Source organism: Eptatretus burgeri, chromosome 11, assembly GCF_056783735.1.
Source record: "Eptatretus burgeri isolate ZD-2024b chromosome 11, Ebu_testis_v1, whole genome shotgun sequence".
NCBI classification, from domain to species: domain Eukaryota; kingdom Metazoa; phylum Chordata; class Myxini; order Myxiniformes; family Myxinidae; genus Eptatretus; species Eptatretus burgeri.
This window is the reverse complement of record NC_140971.1, coordinates 42,993,984-43,018,391: the sequence shown is the minus strand read 5'-3', so window position 1 is coordinate 43,018,391 and position 24,408 is coordinate 42,993,984. Positions and strand designations below refer to the sequence as shown.

Genomic DNA, 24,408 nt, shown 5'->3' with positions numbered 1-24,408 from the left:
ATTGAATGTGGACAGCTGTCTTTTATGCAGATAACGAGTTCAAACAGGTGCAGTTAATACAGGTAATGAGTGAATGGGAGGGCTTCTTAAAGACAAAACTAACAGGTCTGTGAGAGCCGGAATTCTTACTGGTTGGTCGGTGATCAAATACTTATTTCGTGCAATAAAATGCAAATTAATTATTTAAAAAACCATGCAATGTGATTTTCAGGATTTTTGTTTTCGATTCCGTCTTTCACAGTTGAAGTGTACCTCTGATACAACGCACGTAGAGGTCTAATTTTTAAGTGGGAAAACCTGCAAAATCGGCAGTGTATCAAATACTTGTTCTCCCCTGTGTGTGTGTGTGTGTGTGTGTGTGTGTGTGTGTGTGTGTGTGTGTGTGTGTGTGTGTGTGTGTGTGTGTGTGTGTGTGGTCGTCATGTGTAACTCACCACAGCTGAGTTCAATTCCAAGCTGTTCAAGTTGATATATATACTTTGTTCAAGTTGATTGATATATTTAGTGTCAGTGTGAATATTGTCGAGTGCTCGCCAAGTGACAAGCATTCCAGCAAGCACTCAAACAAAATGATTGATAACCGCCTGTCTTTGCAAACAAATAGCGATCGCTGATCGCCGAGATATATATTATAGACATACACACACCATGAACCCGGAATGTCAGGCGATGTCCGAATTGTACAAATGAACTTAAAAAAAAAAAAAAAAATTAGTAGTCGTAACTGATGCTGAAGCCAATAAAGAAGCTTAAATTATGAAACTCGGCGCAGACGAAGAGATTCAAGAGGCTACGTGCGAAAATGAAATTAAGACAAGAACGCTGGCGTTTATATTGTCAGGTCAGGTATGGGAGCATGCGCCAGAGCAGCGTGTCGCTGCGTCCACTTTCCGTCTGGCCATCCCCCAGGCAGATGCCTGGCCCATGCCCATTCCCATCTCCTTGAGATGCCTATCAACCTGCTGTGCTGCTCCAGCGCATGCTCCCATTTCTGACCTGACCTGCAACCATGAGGCTCATGGTTGGCCTCGTCCACTCACGAGGCTCCCTTGCTGAGAGAATCTGGTGAGCAGGATCAGCGTCAGGAAAACGAGCCACATGTCCATACAACCACAACTGAAGCTCACGGACTAGACAGGTAACAAATCTCGTCTGAGTCTCAGCAACCGCTCGTTGGACACAAAGTCCGACCAGCGATAGTCATGGAGTTTTCTAAGAGACTTGGTTCTGAAGGAGTTAAGCTTCTGTCCCAGATCCCTGGTCAGTCCAAATCTCGCATCCGTAGAGCAAGATGAAGTACCAAGGACTCGAAGACTCGGACTTTCGTCCTGCACAGATATCGACAGCGCCACATTCCATGATCCAGTGAATCCATGACTCCCCAGGCCCAACCCAGATGTCTGTTAACCTCTGGCTCACAGCCAGCGGAGACATGAATATCACTACCAAGGTAAGTGAATTTCTCCGTGACTTCAACATCCTCACCATAAACGGGTACAGACACGATGGCAGCATCCAAGATGTCATTGAGAGCCTGGATCTTCGTTTTGGCCCAGGAAACCTGTAATCCCAGTGGCCCCTACACCTCATTCAGCACCTCGAGGCCCCTAAAATTGATATCCACAGTCTCCGCAAAGATGACTGCATCGTCTGAAATCGAGGTCAGATGTTTTAACACTCCCAAACGATGCACTGCAGCTTGATCTCTCTGACGTCCTCCCCAGAATCCAGTTCAGGCAAGTGCTGAACTGTGTGGGGGCCAGTACACGCCACTGACAAACTCCGCTAACAATTGGACATCAGATTGCTCAGTTTTGGTGGCACCCCACAAAGACCGAGAATCCTCCCGAGGACATCCCGATTCATTGAATCAAGCGCTTTGCAGCGATCAACATAGGCTGCAGGCAGCCCCTGCTGAAACTCTCGTCTGTATTTGGTGAGGACCCAAAGAGCAAGAATCGGGTCAATCATTGACTTCTGGTGTAAAGCCTGACTGCTCTGGGCACTGGTGCTCAAGCAGATGGTGGCGAACCCTTTCAAGAATTATCCAAGCAAAGACCTTGCCCGCCACTGAGAGGAGCGTAAAATCTCAGTCGTTGTTGCAGTCTTGGCGATCACCCTTCTCTTTCCAGAGAGGGACAACAAGGCCCCTCTTCCAGTCAGTTGGATGATACCTGTGATCCAGGCAGAGCACAGAACTGCATGCAAAGTCATGAGTGCAGCTTTTCCACTCGCCTTGAGAAATTTAGCATAGATGCCACGGATCGCAGGAGCTTGATCTTATTTTGTTTATCGGAATTGCAATGTATTAAGTGCTTTTATTTGAATTTTTGTTTGTTTCAGCGGGTAGGTATGATGACAGGCATTGGCATTCGATGATATTGTGGGGTGGAAAATACTTTATGTCAGAAACCATTGTGGCCTTTTCTTCGTAAAGGCATTGTTGCGCAGGCCAAAAAGTGGCAAATTAAGACCCCAGCGAGTTGGTGAAGGCCATTAATAATTTATATTCAAAATTGGTGTTTAAATGAACCCAAATGCCTAATTTTCATTCATTCATGCACATTTATTATCAATTTTGAATCTGGGTTCAGGGATTTGAATTAAACTTGGTGCAAGTGTGTATTATAATTGATGTGGGTGAAGGTGTATATCTGCTGACATCGAAGAGTCCCCTTCCAGTTCACTCTGGCTTCCTGCCAGTAGTCAACCAAAATGGGAAAATCATTCCAAACAGGAAACTTACTGTTTTTGAGGACATGAAGGACATAAACCAGACACATAGAATTAATGTAATGTGTTGTATAGGGTGATGCAATAGACACTGCGGATAATGGCCATAAAACCGAGACTATCTATATTGTATTTTAATTTTGTTATATGCTTTAATACTGCAGAACTCAAATTGACTGTTGTAATACTTCCAAGAACTTCTAATTTTGCAGTACTTCATTTTAATAAATGTTCATTTGGGTGGTATATTAGAGTGGAATTCGGAACTGTTTCTGGATTACAACAATAGCACGAAACTTCCGGATCTTTCTTGTATTTATCTCTATCTATATTCTTTTTTTTAAAAATTGTATTTTTTATAATTATCGCTGAAAGCATTACATTTTATTTACAAATAAATCAGGGGAGTCGACGAAACCCTTATTTTTTGAGTAATTTTAATCGGATCATCTTCAAATTTCATGGGAATATAGTTCATGGTCTGACGCTCAGCTGATTAATTGTTGGTGGCGATTGGCCTTGACCTTCATACGTTTTTTTTTTGTTTGTTTGTTTTTTTATCTTGCCAAAACGAAGTTTTTGCAAGATATGTTGGTCAGCTTGTATGTTTTTGTTTGTTTGTTTGTTTTTTTTTTATTTTTTTTTTTTTTTGTTTGTTTGTCTGCAATCACGTATAAAAAATTCTGCAGAGCACAGTTATCATTGGAAATTTTTGTAACTTCGCATATCAGAGGCCTATAGAGGTCCCTTTCAGCACACAAAAGTTTGAAGGTCAAGGTCACTTTGTCGCAAATCAGGGGAGTTGACGAAACCCTTATTTTTTGAGTAATTTTGATCGGATCGTCTTCAAACTTCATGCGAATATAGTTCATGGTCGGGTGCTCAGCTGATTAATTTTTGGTGGCGATTGGCCTTGACCTTCATGGTTAGCGCTTGAGGTCAAACATATTTGACCCCAAAGTCAAATTTTGAAATCTTAGATACCATATCGAGTAATACCTCATATGAAAGCGTTGATAAGTGCTTTCCAGATCTGTCAAAAGTTTGACGCTATGACGTCATTTGATGACGTCATGACAAAAAAACAGATTTTTCATGAAAATTTTATTTTTTTGTTTGTCTGTAATCACGTATAAAAAATTCTGCAGAGCAGTTATCATTGGAAATTTTTGTAACTTCGCATATCAGAGGCCTTTCGAGGTACCTTTCAGCGCATAAAATTTTCAAGGTCACTGTCGCAAATCAGGGGAGTCGACGAAACCCGTATTTTTTGATCGGATCGTCTTCAAACTTCATGGGAATATCGTTCATGGTCTGGTGCTCAGCTGATTAATTTTTGGTGGCCATCGGCCTTGACCTTCATGGTTAAGGCCCAGTCACACCTTGACGTTTTAGCCAGCGATGGCAACGTATTAAAATGTATGTAAAATGCTGGCTTACGTTGAACTTTTGATGTTTTTTTTTTTTTTTTTTAAAGATTTGGACGTATTCATAGCGACTTGGTCTTATGTATAACGCATTGGTAACGGACACAGAACGTTTCGTTGTGTTATAGATAACTCGTACCAACGAATGCTGAACCTGTTGCACGGCCTACACAACCGATGCCCAACGATAGTCTAACTTCGGCAGAGCGCTTTGCACGCATCGCTGACGATGTCGTGACGTAGCCTATTAAAAGGTTGACGCACAACGATTCGAATCATAACTGCCGTAGAAATGGAAGTGTCAACATCGCGGTCACACCTTGGTGATCTTGCCAGCGTATGCCGACCTAAGAAAAATGTGTCCAAAACGTTGGGGCACGTCAAATACGGAATGAGTAAGTTTGGTATACGTGAGTAGAACGCTAAAGTACGCTATCATACGTCGTAGTAAGTAGAGTACGTCCAGAAATTTTAAAAATGTTCAAAATTTTACGACGTACTCGGCGTATGACACGCGTTCCGCATGCGATGGGGATAAGTTGTACACACGATATGCGGACGCTTACACACGTCCACAAAGGCTACTTATAAGCTACTCATAAGTCGAAACACGTCGCGGTAATGTCTTTTTTTTACGTGAAACTTATTTCTAACTTATGTTTGACGTGCTTTGAACCAATTCTTTACGTAGTCCCAACACACATCGACGTATGTAGACATATTCCAATGACGTCTTCCGGTCGACAAAAAAAAAAAAAAAAAATGAAGTGTTTCTAACTTACAACTGCCAGATAAAGACGTGTTCCCAGCGGTTTTGGGAATTGATATATAAAAGGGGAACCCAACAGTGTTTTTGAGTCTAAGTCCATGTCAGCAGTAACAGTATTAGTATTAGTAGTAGTTTGTTCATGTTGGCAGTAGTAGGGGAGGGTGTGGGTTATGATGGATCGTCCTTGTGTCCACGGGTAGGAAGCATCTTTTCACCATTGCTCGAAGTTCTTGGCGGCTAATTTTTTATGCGGCTTTTTCAACTATGAGCTATAGCTTGTTTTTACGATTTCGGTCTATTCATAACTGGTTGGACAAATGCACAATGAACTAATAATGTGCATAGAGCGCTTTGATTACTTATAGATATGATATACCAACGAATAATTATCGTGAAGCTGGCGTTCACAAACTATGCCCAACGATAGCCTAACTTATCCATATCGTGTGGCAGTTTATCTTTGCCGGTGACGTAGGGTTTGCTATTCATAGGCTGCCACTCAACGATTTAAATGGCTGCATCTCCACTATTGAAAGTAGACGCTGCGCTCAACAATTGGATTTTTTTTTTACACTCAACGACTTTTAAACGGTACCACTCAGCTATTTTCATTGTTTACAATGAACGATTTAAATTGCTGTCACTCGCCTTTGTTTTTTGACGCTGGCGCTCGGAAATTTTAATCGTTTCTAATGAGCGTGCTAAATCGCTCAAACCCCACTATTGAAAGTAGACGCTTGCACTCAACAATTCGATTTTTTTTTTTTTACACTCAACTTTTAAACGGTACCACTCAGCTATTTTCATTGTTTACAATGAACGATTTAAATTGCTGTCACTCGCCTTTGTTTTTTAACGCTGGGGTTTGGAAATTTGAAGCGTTTCTTCTGAACGTGTTAAAACGCTCAAACTCGACTATTTTAAATAGACGCTGCCGATGGACAAGTGGAATCATAGCCAAGCTCGACATCGAAGTATGAACATCCTCGTCATGCCGAAGAAAAGTTTGAAGAATGCTGCAAATAAGTGTCCTGGCCGTGGCCGTGGACGCTGACTCAAGGACGATCCATTATACCGACGTCTTTCAGCCTATGAGTAACTTAAAAGTAACGTCTGTCTGTGTGGCAACGATCGCGTAACGTGCCAACAACACGTTAATCATAGGTTAGAAATAAGTTTTGGGTACGCTAAACATTACCTCGGCGTGTCTCAACTTATGATTAACTTACAAGTAGCATGTGTTGACGTCTGTCAACGATCGCAGACTGTGCATACAACTTGTGGCCAGCGTAGCGGAACGTGTGAGTAATACGCCGGCATACGTCGTGAAATTTCAAGCATGAAAAAATTTGAGGACAACCAAAAAGTACAACGTTTAAAGCCAACGTAGAACGACGTATGGCAGTGTTTTTCAGCGTGCTCTCAATGTTATCAAAACTTACCCATAATTGTATTCAACGTGTGCCAGCGTTTTAGAAAAAAAATTCAAAAATCGGCATACGTTGGCTAAAACGTCAAGGTGTGACCGGGCCTTTAGCGCTGGACGTCGAAAGTTTTTGACCCCAAGGTCAAATTTTGACATCTTAGATACCATATCGAGTAATACCTCATATGAAAGTGCTTGATAAGTGCTTTCCAGATCTGTCAAAAGTTTGACGCTATGACATCATGACGAAAAAACGGATTTTTCATGAAAATTTTATTTCCTCAGTTCTCATCAAAATCTCTTGACATTTCATGTACAACGGTCCTGGAGAGATACCATTAACCATACGAAAATATAAAGGTCAAGGCCACAAAAAGGTCAAGCATCAAGGTCGACGAAACCCTTATTTTTTGAGTAACTTTAATCGAATAAATAAGTCACTCATGTTCACATTTTGGCAAGATACTGGTCACCCTGGGGGTGACATTGGTTATTTTTTTGTTTGTTTGTTTGTCTGTAATCGCATATAAAAAATTCTGCAGAGCACAGTTATCATTGGAAATTTTTGTAACTTCGCATATCAGAGGCCTATAGAGGTCCCTTTCAGCGCACAAAATTTTGAAGGTCAAGGTCACTTTGTCGCAAATCAGGGGAGTCGACGAAACCCTTATTTTTGAGTAATTTTAATCGAATCGTCTCCAAACTTTATGGGAATGTAGTATATGGTCTGGCACTCAGCTGATTAGTTTTTGGTGGTGATTGGCCTTGACCTTCATGGTTAGTGCCTGAGGTCAAACATATTTGACCCCAAGGTCAAATTTTCAAGTTTTAGGAACCATATCGTGTAGTACCTCAAATTGAACACCTCTGAGTGCTTTCTAGATATGTCAAGCTTGAGACATTATGATGTCATTTGGTGACGTTATGAGGCAAACACATATTTTTCATGGTTACTCTGTGGAACGATTCTCATCGGAATCTCTCGTCGGCAGATATTCCTCAAGGAGTCGCTCCTGGTGGATAGCAGCTCTGTTCGCCTCAGTGTGACCTTAAAGAAGTCACACGTGGTCACCTTTTAGCAAGATACGGGTCACCCTGCGGGTGACATTGGTTTATTTCCCCCCCCCCTCCCCCATTCTCTATACCAGTGGGGTCTGACCGGTATATTGATATTTAAAAATATATTTATATATTGATATATATATATATATATATATATATATATATATATATATATATATATAGATATATATATATATATATATATATATATATATATATATATATATATATATTCCCCCCATGATCACAGTTATTTTGATTCCAACTTTTATTAAAAATAATTTTTGTTTTAAAGTGAGATCAGTATTGGTAATTGACACTGGTCAGTATCTATCGCCATACCGGTATGACTGCAGCTGAACGCTGTACCTATGGTATCTCTTTCATATAAATAATAACCAATTGGCAATTGCTTTAAAACCATCTACGAAGGCAAATAAAAACGCGATTGCTCGGATGCTGAGGGTTAAAAGTTAAAATATACTGTACTTACTGTTGCATCTTGATGTCATACATTTCACTGTTCTTGTTCCATGTTTCGCTGAGACGCCGAGTGCATCAAAGCTTTTTCAATCATGTTAAAGTATTTAAGAATTGTAAATGCCTTTCTTCGAATTGGTGATATTTCTTTGATTTCTCCGGTGTTTTTTGAGGGTTTTTTTGTATGCCGGCATATTCAGAATTCCAATACCGGAAAATTGATATGAAAAATTACCGTATTAACTGCACCCCTCTTTTTCACCCTGAAAAAAGAAAATGTATATTTGTATTTTACTGATGAAGATCAAAATACGTTTGTACATTAACTTTGTACAGAACAAAGTGACAGAGCTTAATTTTGTCGAACAGTCTTATTTTCATTTCCAAGAGGTTGAAGAGAAGGAGGATACAAAGAAGTTATTTTTTTTTCTTTCTGACTTTTAAAATGTTTTTAAGAGGATTGTTTTTTTTTCAAAACATATTTTTTGTTTCGAGAAAATGGAAGAAAAGCGATTTGTACCGGCATCTTGTATATTTAATGTGGATTTGTGGCCTTGAAAAGGGCCGTTTGGGTTTGATAAAGCTTTCCAGCTAAACCTGAGAAAATCATCATCATCATTGCTTTCCTCATCGAAGACGGCACGCAACTCCTTGTCCAAATTGGGGTGGAGGAAGTCCACGTCGCTATCAATGTTATTTGCAGCCTCCTCTAAAATGGTCGTGTTGGTGCAGCACTTCCGAAATGCTCACTTGATGTATGAGTCTCTCCTCCCACATCTTGGCGATCCAGCCACAGATACCTCTCAACCTCCCGCTTTTGGTGTAGGTCTTCTCCCCACTCATTATCCAGTTGGACCAGCAGCGCCGTAGCCCGTCCTTGAGCTGCAGGAGTGTTGTCGTCCTAACTTTTATAATGATGAGATCGGTGTTGGTCCGATGTCGCAGTGCTTTTGTGTTCTCGGTCTTGTGACAACGCACCCAGGACGAGCATGCTCCATTGTCGGGAGAGACTGCCATCTGGTCACTCACTACTCCAGACTATGTGCACCCTGTCCTGGATCAGTCTCTCGTCTATCCACCCCTTTTGCGCATGAACAATGACGCCGGTTGGAAACTTTTATTTGGCAGTGCCTTCCTCTTGAACACGACATACGTGGGAAACTTGCCACCATCTGCGGTGCAGGCAAGTATGACGGTGAATTGGTCCTTCTCGTGACGGTGTTGATTGTCATTGCGCTCCCCCTTCACTGTGATGGTGGTCCTCAGGTCAGGTCAGGTATGGGAGCATGTGCCAGAACAGCATGTCACTGTGTCCACTTTCCACCGGTACTCCAGGGGCCTCCGTCTGGCCATTCCCCAGGCAGATGCCAGGCCCATCCCCATCTCCTTGAGATGCCGGTCAACCGGCTGCAACCACGAGGCACGTGGTCGGCTCATTGGCCTCCTCCACTCACGAGACTCCCTCGCTGAGAATCTGGCGAGCAGGATCAGCGTCAGGAAAACGAGCCACATGTCCATACAGCCGCAGCTGACACTCACGACTATGCAGGTAACAAATCTCATCCGAGTCTCTCTCAGCAACCGCTCGTTGGACACAAAATCTGACCAGCGATAGCCAAGGACTGTCCGAAGAGACCTGGTACCAAAGGAATTAAGTCTCCCTCTCAGATCCTTGGTCAGAGTCGAAGTCTTGCATCCATAGAGCAAGAATGCAAGCACCAACGACCTGAAGTCTCTGACTTTCGTCCTCCCGCACAGGTACCGGCAGCGCCACACCCCATGATCCAGTGAATCCATGACTCCCCAGGCCCGACCCAGACGTCTATTGACCTCTGACTCACAGCCAGCAGAGACATGAATATCACTGCCAAGGTAAGTGAATCTCCACAACCTCAACATCCTCACCACCAACAGACAGGACAGCAGCATCCAAGATGTCATTCAAAGCCGAGATCTTAGTTTTGACCCAAGAAACCCGTAATCCCAGCAGCTCCGACTCCTCATTCAGCACCTTGAGGGCCCCCAAAAGGATATCTAAAGTCTCCACAAAGATGACTGCATCATCTGCGAAATCAAGGTGCGAGATCTTGACATTCCCAAACGATGCACCGCAGCTTGATCTCTCCGCCATCCTCCCAAGAATCCAGTCCATACAAGTGCTGAAAAGTGTGGGGGTGCCAGTACACACCCCTGACAAACTCAAGTAACAACTGGAAATAAGTCAGATGGTACCACCACATTTCACAGCACTCTCAGTACGAGACTAGAGTTCAGACATCGGATCGATCAGTTTTGGTGGCACCCCACGAAGACCAAGAATCCTCCAGAGGGCATCCCGATTCACTGAATCGAACGCTTTCCAGAGATCAACAAAGGCTGCGAGCAGCCCCTGCCGAAACTCTCGTCTGCGTTCGGTGAGGACCCAAAGAACAAGGATGTGGTCAATCTTTGACCTCTTTGGTGTAAAGCCTGACTGCTCTGGACGCTGGTACTCAAGCAAATGGTGGCCAACCCTATCAAGAATTATCCGAGCAAAGACCTTACCCGGCACTGAGAGCAGTGTCACCCCTCGGTGGCTGTTGCAGTTCTGGCGATCACCCTTCCCTTTCCAGGGAGGGACAACAAGGCCCCTCTTCCAATCAGTTGGGATGATGCCTGTGTTCCAGGCAGAGCACAAAACTGCATGCAATGACACGAGTGCAGCATTTCCACCAGCCTTGAAGTTCAGCATGGATGCCACAGATCCCTGGAGCTTTACCCCGTTTCAACCGGTTCACCGCAGCCCGTGTTTCCACAAGCGAAGGTGGACCACAGTTGCTTGGTGGGTCAGCAACAGGGATTGAACACCCTTGATGGCCAACTCGACACCTGGTGGATCAGCCTGGTACAACCGCTCAAAGTAACCGGCCCAGCGGGCCTTCACGTCAGACTCCTCTGTCAAGAGCCTACCGCTCTCTGATCTAACTGCAGTGCTCCGAGGGATGGGCTTCGATGAACGCAATGCGCGAATTCCCCTGTAAGCGGGACGAGAATCACCTGTCCACAGGTGATGCTCTACCCCTCACAGATTCCTCACACCTAGGCCTCCTTGTCCACCCTTGGTGCACGTACAGTTTTACGCCTCAGATCCCTGAACAGCTCAGCTCTGCCAATCAGCCTGGCCCTGCGACTGGTCAATGGTATCCAGTGTCCCTTGAGAGACAAAATTCTTCTTTGCCCTGCGGCGAGTTCCAAGACATCCACCAGCAACATTAAGGACGGTGGTCTTGAAGGCACTCCACAACTCTTCAGGACCCCCCAAAGCACCCAGATCCCCCAAATGTCCACTCGGCCTGTTCGCAAACTCCTCAGCTCCCCTCTCATCCTTGAGCTTGCCAACATCCAGCCGAGGCTGGGATGGTACCATTCTCCCGGATTTAAGGTGCAGCTTTGGAGTTGCTACAACAAGCCGGTGGTCAGTATTGAAGAACTGAGCACTCCGGTAGACCCTGCAGTTCTGGATCATCCTCCAGCGACCGTCAACGAGGACATGGTCATTCTCCTTTGCCACACTGCCAGCGTTGGAATATCAAGTCCAGTGATGAGCTTGTGGGCACTGAAACCATGAACCAGCCACCCTAAGTCCATGACTTCTTGCAAAGTCAAGGAACTTATTGCTGTTCTGGTTCATAGTTCCTGACCCATGGGGACCAACACATGTCTCATAACCATCCCTGTCAGTTCCAGTCGATGCATTGAAATCCCCCAAGACTAGAAGTGTATCGTCTGGGGCACTGATCGACCACACTCGAGCGTGGCGTCGAATGCATCCTTCACGGTGAGATTACTCGCCTCAGTTGGAGCATCGACAGAGACCAGGGAAATGACACCCAAGGAGTGACCAATCCTTCGTCTCATAATATGCTCGTTGACCGGTGTTACCTCAATTATCATTGGGGTCAGCTTATTGGACACAGCAACAACTCCTTGAGTATGGTAACCATCAGAGTGACCAGACTAATAGTAGGTGTAATCACCCACCATTATCTCGCTGCAATACCGATGTCCAAACGCTTGAGCTGAGATAACAGAGAGAGGTGATCATCCTCTCCTTAGGGTTAAGAGATTCCACGCACCCACCCGAAGGGACCGCCTCAGGTTAACCCAAGGAGACCGCCGTCTGGTGGACGACACCTCAGCACCACTCCGACACTCTCCCACAATCTGACCCGGGAATGTTACCCCATGGTTTCCCTCCTATCATCAAAGATTGGGGGTCCGAAAGGCTTTGCTCCAATCCCGTAATCAGGTGAGCTGCCCTGCGAAGGGAAGCTGCACAGGAGGTACTCCCACGGAGTGGGTTTTCAGAATTTTTTTTTTGTGTTTTGCGGAATGAATGGTTTAACGGTGGCTGGAGTGCAAATCCTTCCACCAACCTCCTAATAAAAAGTAACCCAACTGCAGGAGGACATCCGCAGACACAGTTGGGCACTAGATATGGATGGCCGTTGGCTCACGAGGAGCTCCTCCGCCCTTTGACAGGTTTTGTTTTTAATCCTGCTGGGTGTCCATATCCAAACACCCTCCTCACCAAAAAACCTGGTGGGGGAGATGGTTTTGTCGCCGACAACCCGACCATGTAACAGGTTAGTACAGGTTTACATGGTACCTGTAGCAGGTCACAGATCTAACCTGACCTGACTGGTGGTCCTCGTGAAGCACAAAACGAACCTTCTTGTGGGTCTGATTTAAATCCGAAGTTTTGAACCTTGACTCGGCTATAAACAGGGTGTTTTGTGGTCAGGACAATTCATCGATGTTTGTGCCATCCCTCGGATGGTCGTTAAACTGTCATCTTCTGTCGGCATCAATTGGTGGCGAGTGAAGAACCCATGGTGTCCTTTGCGAAGAGTAGGCGAGCTATCGTCGGCACTAAACAAATTTGATTCCCTTCAGTCAAATGATAGGCTTGGCCAGCCGGTTTGGTTTGTGAAGGAATTTGGCCCCAAAAAAACAAACTTCTCCTTCCAACCTCAAAACAAGTTGGGAAACGTGGCTGTTAAAGAGATCATTGTAGTTTGATTACTGGGATTCATAAATGCCCTTTCGTCCAACCTTCCCTCTCTCCCCAGCCCCCCCCCCCCCATTCTGATGTTCATTGTGCACCTTGGCCTCAAATCCTGCCTTATTCCATTCAATGCAATTATGAATTTGTTACCTTTTTAAAATTGGAGACACTTTTTGTCATTGCTTAAGATCTTGTTTCTATGTTTGCTTATTTGCTGCCATCTTTCCTCCACCTTTAGCAAAACTGCCATTGCCGTCGACACAATTATCAACCAGAAACGATTCAACGAAGGTCAAGATGAAAAGAAGAAGCTATACTGTATCTACATCGCCATTGGCCAGAAACGATCAACTGTTGCCCAATTAGTGAAGAGGCTCACTGATGCTGGTGAGTAACCATTGTGAAGGTGCCATCGAGGTTATAATTCTGGTGTAATCACTCAGAGCGCATACTCCCGCCATGCTGAAGTTTACGTTTTTTTTTTTATCCCATTGATGGGCCGAATCTGCACCTTAACCAAAATCTAATCGATTAATCTTGTCACACACCCAACTTATCTGCCAAGTTTTGTCAGATTCCATCTAAAACGTTTAGAGATCCTGCTCACAGACAAACGGGTAAGTACTTAACCTCCATCCACTTAACCTCTTGGGTGGTAGAGGTGGTAATGCATTGATGCAATGTAGCATGAGGACAGTTTCAGGTAAAATGGTGACAGTCTTGGCATGTGCAGATCTCATTCATAGAAATGAGGGTGCTGGACAAGTTGACAAGTCTTATTGGTAGGAATGTTAGACCATAACTTTGAAGACCATTGTAATTGTGACTGCAGAGTTGGAGGTATGAACGGGGGGGGGGGGGGGTGAAGTTTAGACGTCAGAATGTTGACTTTGTAAATGTTTCTAGTGGAACATGTGGTGGATAGTGTTAGGGTTTGGTTGAAACTATACAAGCCGTGTTCACATGGTCCTTGAAATTCCTGGAAAAATGAAAAAGCATTTCCAGTACCAGAAAAATCTGAAAACTTGTCCAAGTCCTCAAAACTCCTGGAAAATTGAGAAAATCCAAATAATCTGCCAGGCCGCAGTCTCATTTGTTAATTCTGCCAGTTTTTATAAGAGAATATTACCAATTTAACCTCCAACAGGAATTTACCACAAAACCTGTTCGAAAATCGTTTCTTGGATGCAAAATCTGCAGTGGATGTCGCAGCATGAAGCACGTTTTTATGGAATAACAGTTTATTGCAAGAAGGCACAGGGCAATGAAAAGTGAGAATCCCGAGACGTTGGATAGAGGCACGAAAGCGTGCAGAAATGAATCAAGCACACCCACAATATAGGTACTAAAATGTAATCAAAATGACCACAAGCCTCCAGTAAAGGGTGCCCTCCGAGTTATTTTAAAGGATACTGGTACCGGGCATCACAAATGCTCTTCAGCCCACAGCTACGACACCCAGTGGAGAGGTGAAGCATCAAGCAGGCAAAGAGATAGCTGATAAACCAAACCAGCAACAACTTGGAGGGTGGCCAGGGAGATCGATGTTCCACACGTGGAGTGGAGGACATGTGACATGACAGGCCATGCATACATTATGCAAGTGCTTCCGGAAAACTCGCGATTCAGCATGAAGTAGCAAGTTGGTCTGTGTCCTGTCTATTGTAAATGAAAAGATAATATGAATGTGAAAGCTTTACTATTTTAATTCCTTGTGGCTGAACCACATCAATGACTGATTGGCTTGTGAAGGAGTATGCTCACAAGGCCTGTTGCAGGGTGTGTGAGAAGGCTATCGGAATCACGTTTTGATATCGGGAATGTTGGAAAGCACACTTGGGAGTCACGTGAGATGTGTCCAGGTATCGCATTTGGTGTTGCATTTGATTGCAAATTATGTCCAATTCCTGTTATGGAATGATTTACTCCAGGACAGGTATTTATACTTCAGTTGTAATTTGTTTTTATTTACCTTCGGTGGATGGAGGTTATGCTTTTGTCTGTCTGTCTGTCCTTTGTTTGTTTTGTTTGCGAGCAGGATATCTCAAAAAGTTTGTGGATGGATTGGGACGAAATTTGCTGGACAGGTTGAGTGTGTGACAAGGTCAAATTGATTCGATTTTGGTCAACATGATGATAACTATGATGGCATGTGGTGTGCAAGCCATGTTGGAAAAAAGGAAGAATCTTGGACCTCTCTATCTCTGAAACCGCTCCATAGGAAAAAATGAAAACTTGGCACATGTCAAGTACTAATCATGGGAAATTAGTGTTCAAACTTTTTTTTTCCAATTTTTTTTTAAAGCTCACCTGGAACATAGTTCAAGGGAGCATATGGGATGGTGCAGCGTTTGACCATCTTTCCATCCACAAATACTTGCAACATTTTCGATGAAACTCTACCACAGCCTTCATCATCATATATGTACCAAAGTTTGTTCATGGCATTCACAAAAATGTGTAGTTAGTCCACACCAGTTGTTTAGGGGGAATATGTGTGATTCATCCGGGCTGCGACGCTTTGAGTTAGCAATTTTTTCTTTCTCTATCGTTATTTTGGACCATTAAGTCACCAACAACTCAAACACCACCACCTTCGCCTCTTTACCTCCACAACTCCATCCCGCAAACATCGCTTCACCGCCATTCCCAAACGACGCCCGCCAACACGCAAACCCCCCACCACCTTCGCCTTTCTCCTTCCACAACCATCAACCACACCACCAGTCAACACCAAACATCGTGCTGTCCAGGGCCCATTCGGTAATTGATGTCGAGCCACGGGTACGAATGCGTTCCCTTCAGGAGAGAAAAACGGATCAGGAAGGCTTCACGCCCCTTTTTGCCCGACCAATGGCTGAATGTCGGGTGGCATGGCCCCGCCTCCAAGCGCGTTTTGATCCGTGAATCTGCATGCAGGCTCCTCCCCTGGTCTATAAAAGTCGCGAGCACGACGCAGCTCGTGAGTGTGTCCAAGAAGGAGTGTGAAGAAACGTGTCCAGAAGGGGTGCAGAAAGTGGTGCCGGTCTGAGGCGTGTGTTTGCGGGGATCGGACGGCGAAGGGGACGGAGTTCTGCGTGGAGGTCGAAGGACGAGTCGCGGAGTGGAGCAGGGACGCAGAGCAGGGCTCAGGGGCGAGAGTTCGCCGGAGTCAGGTGCGGTCCCAGGACCCCGCTAACAGGACGGAGCGTCCGCCATTCCCCTCTCCCGACCCCGAGCATCAACAATTCCTCCCCCCCCCCATCCGTGTTGAGAGTGCCGGAAACCCCGTCCGTTCCCCAACCCAACCGTGGTGGCTGCGCGACGCACGCCGAGAGGAGCTCACAGACCATACCAAGGGCACTGAGTCAAGCGCGTTATGCAGACATTGCGGCTCGCCCGCCATCGCGCCACGAGGGCGTGGGTCAGACCCCTTCGGTCTCGTGGACCTGGCCGATCACCCAGGTCACACGTTCATTTGGTCCACGGACCTGTCTGCCTCCTTGCCTGTGAGGGTGGCTTGTGTTTTCTTTGCTTTTTGTGTAAATGTATGTGTGGCGCCAGTCTTGTAAGTAAACCTGTTTCAGTGTGCTGTAAATAATTGCCTTTTATTCCGTTGTAGCTCTGCGTGACTTTTACTGTTTTAACGTGTGTGTGTGTGTGTGTGTGTGTGTGTGTGTGTGTGTGTGTGTGTGTGTGTGTGTGTGTGTGTGTGTGTGTGTGTGTGTGTGTGTGTGTGTGTGTGTGTGTGTGTGTGTGTGTGTGTGTGTGTGTGTGTGTGTGTGTGTGTGTGTGTGTGTGTGTGTGTGTGTGTGTGTGTGTGTGTGTGTGTGTGTGTGTGTGTGTGTGTGTGTGTGTGTGTGTGTGTGTGTGTGTGTGTGTGTGTGTGTGTGTGTGTGTGTGTGTGTGTGTGTGTGTGTGTGTGTGTGTGTGTGTGTGATAAAGTGCTTGCTTGTTGAACTGTTTTCCCGTTTCGTCCTTTCCTTTGTTGAATCTCCATCTTGCATCACGTAAGGGATTGGTCGTGGGTGTCGACACCCAATAAATAATCTGAACCGTCCAGGTTGACGATAACACCGCTCGGTTATCCCGATAGTACGGAACAAGCCGCTTTAGCGGTTCGTGTCCGAAGTCGACCTGCGGCGAGGTACGATCGCCCGGTCAACCACTCGCGCAGGTACTTAGGTAGGTCGAATTTGGCGAGCAACCCTATCCTGCGCGTGTGGGCAATTGACACGATCGTGGTGAGGTTAAACCCCCACCCGTGACTCGCTCTTGGCGACAGTTCCAAGAGGGTCACGACTGAATTGTCCGTTCCGGGGAGCGACGCGTCACGATTCGAGTTACGTGGCCGGACGGGCTGCAATTCGTATAATATATGAAATGAGAGCGAGAGATGAACCTTCAGAGTTTAGGCTTTATTCCATTTGATTGGAGCCGCTTCTACGGGCACACCGGGGAATACAGGTTCAGCTAGGAGTACATAAGCAGTAACGTATACATGTGCAGTTAATCATTGCAGACAATCCGCGTAAGCACGGAGTTCGATATAATCTCCATTCTCACCAGTCAATGAGCACCTTCAGTTAACGAGCATCAAGTGAACAGCCGATGTAAATGGCAATGCCCCGGGGACAATCACTCGTGCCGCAGAGACCTCCCCTTATACGCGAGACGCACAACATGTGATCCCGCGTCATGTCCCTCAATTCACGTCAATTCACCACAATATATATATATATATATATATATATATATATATATATATATACACATATATATATATATATATATATATATATATATATATATATATATATATATATACATATATATACATATATATACATATATACACATATATACACATATATACACATATATACACATATATATATATATATATATATATATATATATATATATATACACATATATATATATATACACAGTCATGTGCCACTTAACGATGGGGTTATGTTCTGAGAAACTCGTCGTTAAGCGACGTCGTCGTTGTCAACTTTTTTTTTTTTTTTTTTTTTTTTTCTTCGTTTTAGAACATCATACTTATACAAACCTAGACACCAAGGCTATATGGTGGAGCCTATTGCTCCTCGAATACAAACCTGTACAGCATGTTACTGTACTGAATACTGTCGGCAATTGTAACACACATCCAAGAGACTGAAGACACGTTAGATTTACCTTTGTGCTGTTCATGACGGTCATCGTGTTGTTCGCAGCAGCTTACAATCTCCTCTCGCATTGATTATAGAAAGGTCAATAAATAGCATTTGGATTTTATAAATACGTAATCATCGCATCGATGTTATAATTTACAAATGAATAAACGAGCACCTGTTAATTCTGTGATATATTTTCGGAACAGTGCGAGTGTTTTGACAACATAAAAAGCTTTACTAAAAATCAATTTGTGTTTTAATTTCGACAAACAACGATTTATTCGTGGAATTCTTCAATTCAAAGGTAATTTACTTGCTTGAAGGTTAACGTGCAAACATTGGTTCAGTTTGAAAGGCGATTTCCTTGAATCCCGATTTAGCACGTCCCTGCTTTTTCGCGATGACATTTTATGGACCTCAACGATCGCATTATAACGGGGCCACACTGTCGTTTATTATCATTATGGAGTATTATGTACTGTACAGTGTACATAATTGTACGTGCTATTTTTATATGACTGGCAGCACGACGTCGGCGACTTCACTCGGCGATAGGAATTTTTCAGAGCTGGCAGATCCGTCGTATATGCGATCTGTCATTGCCCAGAACGTCGTTAAACGGCGTTTGTACATAAAAAAAAAATATATATATATATATATATATATATATATATATATATATATATATATATATATATATATATATATATATATATATATATATATATATATTAGTCATGCGCCGCATAATGACGAATCGCATATACGACGGTGGTCCCATAATCGCATATATGATGGATCTGCCAGCTCCATTATAATGGAAATTGGCTTTCAAACTGAACCAATGTTTCCACGTTTACCTTCTCGCAAGTAAATTACCTTTGAATTGAAGAATTCCGCGAATAAATCGTTGTTACAGTCGAAATTAAAACACAAATTAATTTTTGGTGAAGCTTTTATGTTGTCAAAACAATCTCACTGTTCCAAAAATATATATCACAATTGACAGGTGCTCGTTTCTTCATTTATAAAGTATAACATCGATGATGTTTTATAAAATCCAAACGCTATATATTCACCTTTCTATCATCGATGCGAGAGGAGATTGTAAATTGCTGCTAACACCGATGGCCGTCATGAACAGCACAAAGGTAAAACTAATGTCTTCCGGCTCTCTTGGATGTGTGTTACAATTGCCGACAGTATTCAGTACAGTAATATGCTTCACTGATTTGTATCCGAGGAGCAATAGGCTGCACTATGTAGCCTCGGTGTCTAGGTTTGTCAGTACGATGTACGAAAACGAAAAAAATAAATATGTTCGCACAACGACTACGTCGGTTTACGACGCATTTCTCAGAACGTAACCCTGTCGTTAAGTGGCGGATGACTATGTATGTATATGTATATGTATGTATATATATATATATATATATATATATATATATATATATATATATTTATATATATATATATATATATATATTTATATATTTATATATATATATATATATATTTATATATTTATATATATATATTTATATATTTATATATATATATATATATATATTTATATATATATATACACACAGCTCTGGAAAAAAAATTAAGAGACCACTGCAAAATTATCAGTTTTTCTGGTTTTACTATTTATAGGTATGAGTTTGAGTAAAATGAACATTTTTGTTTTATTCTCTGAACTATTGACAACATTTCTCCCAAATTCCGAATAAAAATAGTCATTTCGAGCATTTATTTGCAGAAACTGACAACTGGTCAAAATAACAAAGATTCAGTGTTTTCAGACTTCAAATAATACAAACAAAACAAGTTCATATTCATTTTTAAACAACACAATACTAATGTTTTAACTTGGGAAGAGTTCAGAAATCAATATTTTGTGGAATAACCCTGATTTTCAATCACAGCTTTCATGCATCTTGGTATGCTCTCCGCCAGTCTTTCACATTGTTGTTGGGTGACTTTTTGCCACTCCTGGCGCAAAAATTCAAGCAGCTCGCTTTGTTTTAATGGCTTGTGACAATCCATCTTCCTCTTGATCATGTTCTCGAGGTTTTCAATGGGGTTCAGGTCTGGAGATTGTGCTGGCCATGACAGGGTCTTTATCTGATGGTCCTCCATCCACACCTTGATTGACCTGGCTGTGTGGCATGGAGCATTATCCTGCTGGAAAAACCAATCCTCAGAGTTGGGGAACATTGTCAGAGCAGAAGGGAGCAAGTGTTCTTCCAGGACAACCTTGTACGTGGCTTGATTCACGAGTCCTTCACAAAGACAAATCTGCCCGATTCTGGCCTTGCTGAAGCACCCCCAGATCATCACCGATCCTCCACCAAATTTCACAGTGGGTGCGAGACACTGTGGCTTGTGGGCCTCTCCAGGTCTCTGTCGAACCATTCGACGACCAGGTGTTGGGCAAAGCTGAAAATTCTACTCTTCAGAGAAGATGACCTTACTCCAGTCCTCTTCGGTCCAATCCTTATGGTATTTTGCAAACCACAGCCTGGCTCTTCTTTGCTTCTCATTGATGAAGGGCTTTTTTCTAGCTTTGCATGACTTCAGCCCTGCCCCTAGGAGCCTGTTTCGAACCGTCCTCGCCATGCACTTCACCCCAGCTGCCGTTTGCCATTCTGTAGCTTTGTTGTCCCCATTGTCTGCTGCTTGACCTTGTTCTCATGAACCGCTGTCTTTGAAATTTTAACGATGGAAGCAACGTGACTATCACTGTATCCCTCTGCCAGTAAAGCCAGAATTGAACCCTTTTTTTTTCCTCACTCAAAGCTTTTCTTTTCAACTCTTTTGGCATGGTCAATTATTTTTTTTGATTCCAATTACTTTTGAGGTACTACGAGCACTGTTTTTGCCATCCAGCTGGTCCTATTGCAAGGTCATCTGTTGATGACCACAACAGTGGTTTTTTATACTTTTCCTTGTTAGATAAGATTCGGTTCAGGTGATCACCTAATCAGTACCTCACAAAGTAGAATGAGGTGTGCCTTTGGAATTCAACAGACACTGGAATGGAATGGCTGACATACATGTAGAGATGCTGATTTAATTTTTTTTGGAGTGATTTCTTATTTTTTTCCAGAGCTGTATATATATATATATATATATATATATATATATATATATATATATATATATATATATATATATATGTATATATATATATATATATGTATATATGTATATATATATATATTTTTTTTTTTTAGACGTAAAAACCTTCAAAATCTTAAACGGCTGAACAGATTGAGGAAAAACTTTACATGTATGATTGCCCATCTGTGAGGAACAAAAAGAAAAGTTCTCCACCTCTGACTTTTTTTAAAATTTAATTAAAAAAAAAAATACTTCTCCAGAATGGCTTGACAGATCAAGGGGAAACTTCAACATATTCCCCAATCCTTGGGTATACTGGGGTGTTCATTAATATTTAATGTGAACATGGTCTGGCAGCTATATTGGATTGAACAAAAATATTGTTTTCATTTTATTGATTGAACGTTGGAAAAAAAAAAACAGCCAAAAAGAACAAAAAAAATATTGTCTTGAACCTCTTCATCAATTGACATGAAACATCACAATTATGATCTAGTCATGAGGAATATATGTTTTAAGTTTCAACTTGATCGGACGCATGGTCTGATGGCTAGAATTATTTAATGTTTTGAATCTGGGTTCAGGGATTTAAATCAAACTTGGTGCAAGTATGTAAGAATGTGGGCAGAGGCATATTTGGAGATGTTGGAGAGTGCCTTTTTTGTTTCTTAAGTAATTCTTCACTATTGAGAAGTGGGGCCAAAAGGTGTGTGTGTGTGTGTGTGTGTGTGTGTGTGTGTGTGTGTGTGTGTGTGTGTGTGTGTGTGTGTGTGTGTGTGTGTGTGGTTTTTTTTTTTTGCGTTTATGGCCTGGGGTTCGAGGTTTACCATGAGGAGGAGCACTCGAGTTCTTCCCGAACTCCTGGTTTTGAGGCCACCAGCTGCTGATAACTCCACAGCCTGGTGGGTTGTTGAGCACCAATGAACACCATTTGGTCTTGCCAATTCTGGCAGGGTGTCTCTACTTCATGTGGGTACCTTACCTTTGGATGGCAGCACCAAGTGAGTTTGCTGCCCTCAACGCACTCAAATTACTGCCAACCAATGGTGTGTGCTAGCTATTGAGAACAAATCACGTGGGGTAGAACTTTCCAGCTCGCACTACGTATGGACTATACAAGACCAATGAAGGAAAAGACATGACAAACGGTACATTTACAATGCAAGCAATTTATTTCCAACCACGGGCGAGGAAATGTATATGGCACAATAAGCAGCGCATTTATTACAAAAGAAAATACGTACAGTAGGGGAAAGCAAGGATTGGTGTGGCAAAATAAATGCAATTATTTACAAACACAAAAGACGCAGTGCAGTTTTACCCCGATCCTGAAACTTCTACAATCTTAATTATGCTACCAAAACGGGTGTCATCAGACTCGTTCCCCAAGGAAATTGGTCGAGACAGACATATATGGTTGGTTTCAACCTCTCGATTACCAGGTGCGGTTGACAGACCGATGCAAACTCAGTCGTGAAGGAGTGGAAAGGGAGAGGAAGACTGAGCGTGACTGTTGCATTGTCTGTGAGGGGTGCAGTGATATGCAGGTGAAGTGTGGAGAGGAAGGTGTAAAGATGTGGATTAAGAAGGGTTTGGAAACTAAGCAAAGAATGTGTGAAGATGGTCCAAAAGTGAAGTGTAAAGAGGTCTCCATGTAAATTCTAAGGTTGTCTAAACTGTGCCCGGTCTGGCGTCTGGCTTTCCCACTTGTTCCACCCGCTTCGTTGCTCACCACACTGTGACCCCAAGAACAAGAATGTGCAGCTGGAAAATTGAGCCCCATTTTTTGTTAAATAATCCTCTGGTGGGGGTGGTCCTTGGGAGCAGATCAAGCAGAGCGATGTGTTTTCCAGCACCCTCATTGGTGTCTGGACGATTACCCCAGCGCTAGTTCTGCCCATGCGAGGCTTCCACTGTGGAAATGGCCTCACTTGCCCCAAACTTTGACGTTAACATGGTGCCAGGGTATTAGGTTGTGTTCTCCAGACACCCAATGATGGCCATAATTGAGTGGAGCGCGAAGACTATCCACATGACATCAAACGGAATCTCGTGCACTCTTGCACTCTGAGTTAGATGCTGTAACGTCCATATCCGAGTATCTGTAACGGTCCGCCATCCCCCCCCCCCCCCATGTAATGGTCTGGCTAAAAATATTCTCTGCTGCTCCGAAAGGGAGTGGTGGTGACTGTGTTTGAGGTGTTTGTTTTGGAAATGTAGCCATGAGTGGTGTTTTGGCTGTTAATGACAAAGGTAAGCAAGCTTGGGTTGTGATCCAATGGTGTGAATTTATTTATTTATTCATTTTTAATGAAGAATTTTGATGTAATATTGGGATTCAAGTCTGGTGAAGTCTTCGGTGTAACATCTGTTGAATAACGTGCGATTCGAATCGGAAAGGGTGTGTGTGTGTGCGTGTGCGTGTGCGCGCAAATATACTGCCCCTGTTACTGCGGTCCCTGGTGTGCATACATACATGCATGAAGAAAGGTCATGTACAGCAAAGCAAAATAATGCTAAGAAAAAAACACCAAAGTCCATGCAATGCATATTGTCCCATAAACTCAATACACATACAAGAGGGGCAATCTTAAACGAATACGAATGAAATAACTCTTGGAAACCGTGATATGTTGAGTGCCATTTCGTTGGAGTGCTGGTTTCACAGAACCGCAAAAAAAAAGTATGTGTATATATGTATGTGTATATATGTATGTGTATATATGTATGTATGTATATATATATGTATATGTATATGTATATGTATATGTATATATATATATATATATATATATGTATGTATGTATGTATATATGTATATATGTATATATGTATATGTATATATGTACATCTTCTTTCGGCTGCTCCCGTTAGACGTCGCCACAGCGGATCATCCATCATGATCCACATAATGATTTGGCACATGTTTTACGCCGGATGCCCTTCCTGACGCAACCCTGGTCGCCTCTTATGACACACGGATATGGTACACCTATTCTAACTAGGGTATACACCGACCCAGTAAACTGGTACTCACTTCGCCGACCTCGGAAGGATGACAGGCTGAGTCAACCCCCTGGTGTATTAATTCAGTGGCCCAACGGGGCTTGAACTCATGACCTTTTGGATCCCAAGCCGCTGCCCTAACCACTGCGCCAACACCAGGCTATGTATGT

The 24,408-nt window shown here is 43.1% G+C and overlaps 1 protein-coding gene across 1 annotated transcript in view; it reads left to right on the top strand.

Annotated features, from left to right (window-relative positions):
• Window positions 1-24,408, top strand: part of ATP5F1A (ATP synthase F1 subunit alpha) — a 79,871-nt gene that overhangs the window by 16,594 nt on the left and 38,869 nt on the right. The window contains exon 6 of the mRNA XM_085846255.1: window positions 13,183-13,331. Within this exon, the coding sequence (XP_085702381.1) occupies window positions 13,183-13,331 (149 nt within the window). The remainder of the gene's footprint in view (window positions 1-13,182; window positions 13,332-24,408) is intronic.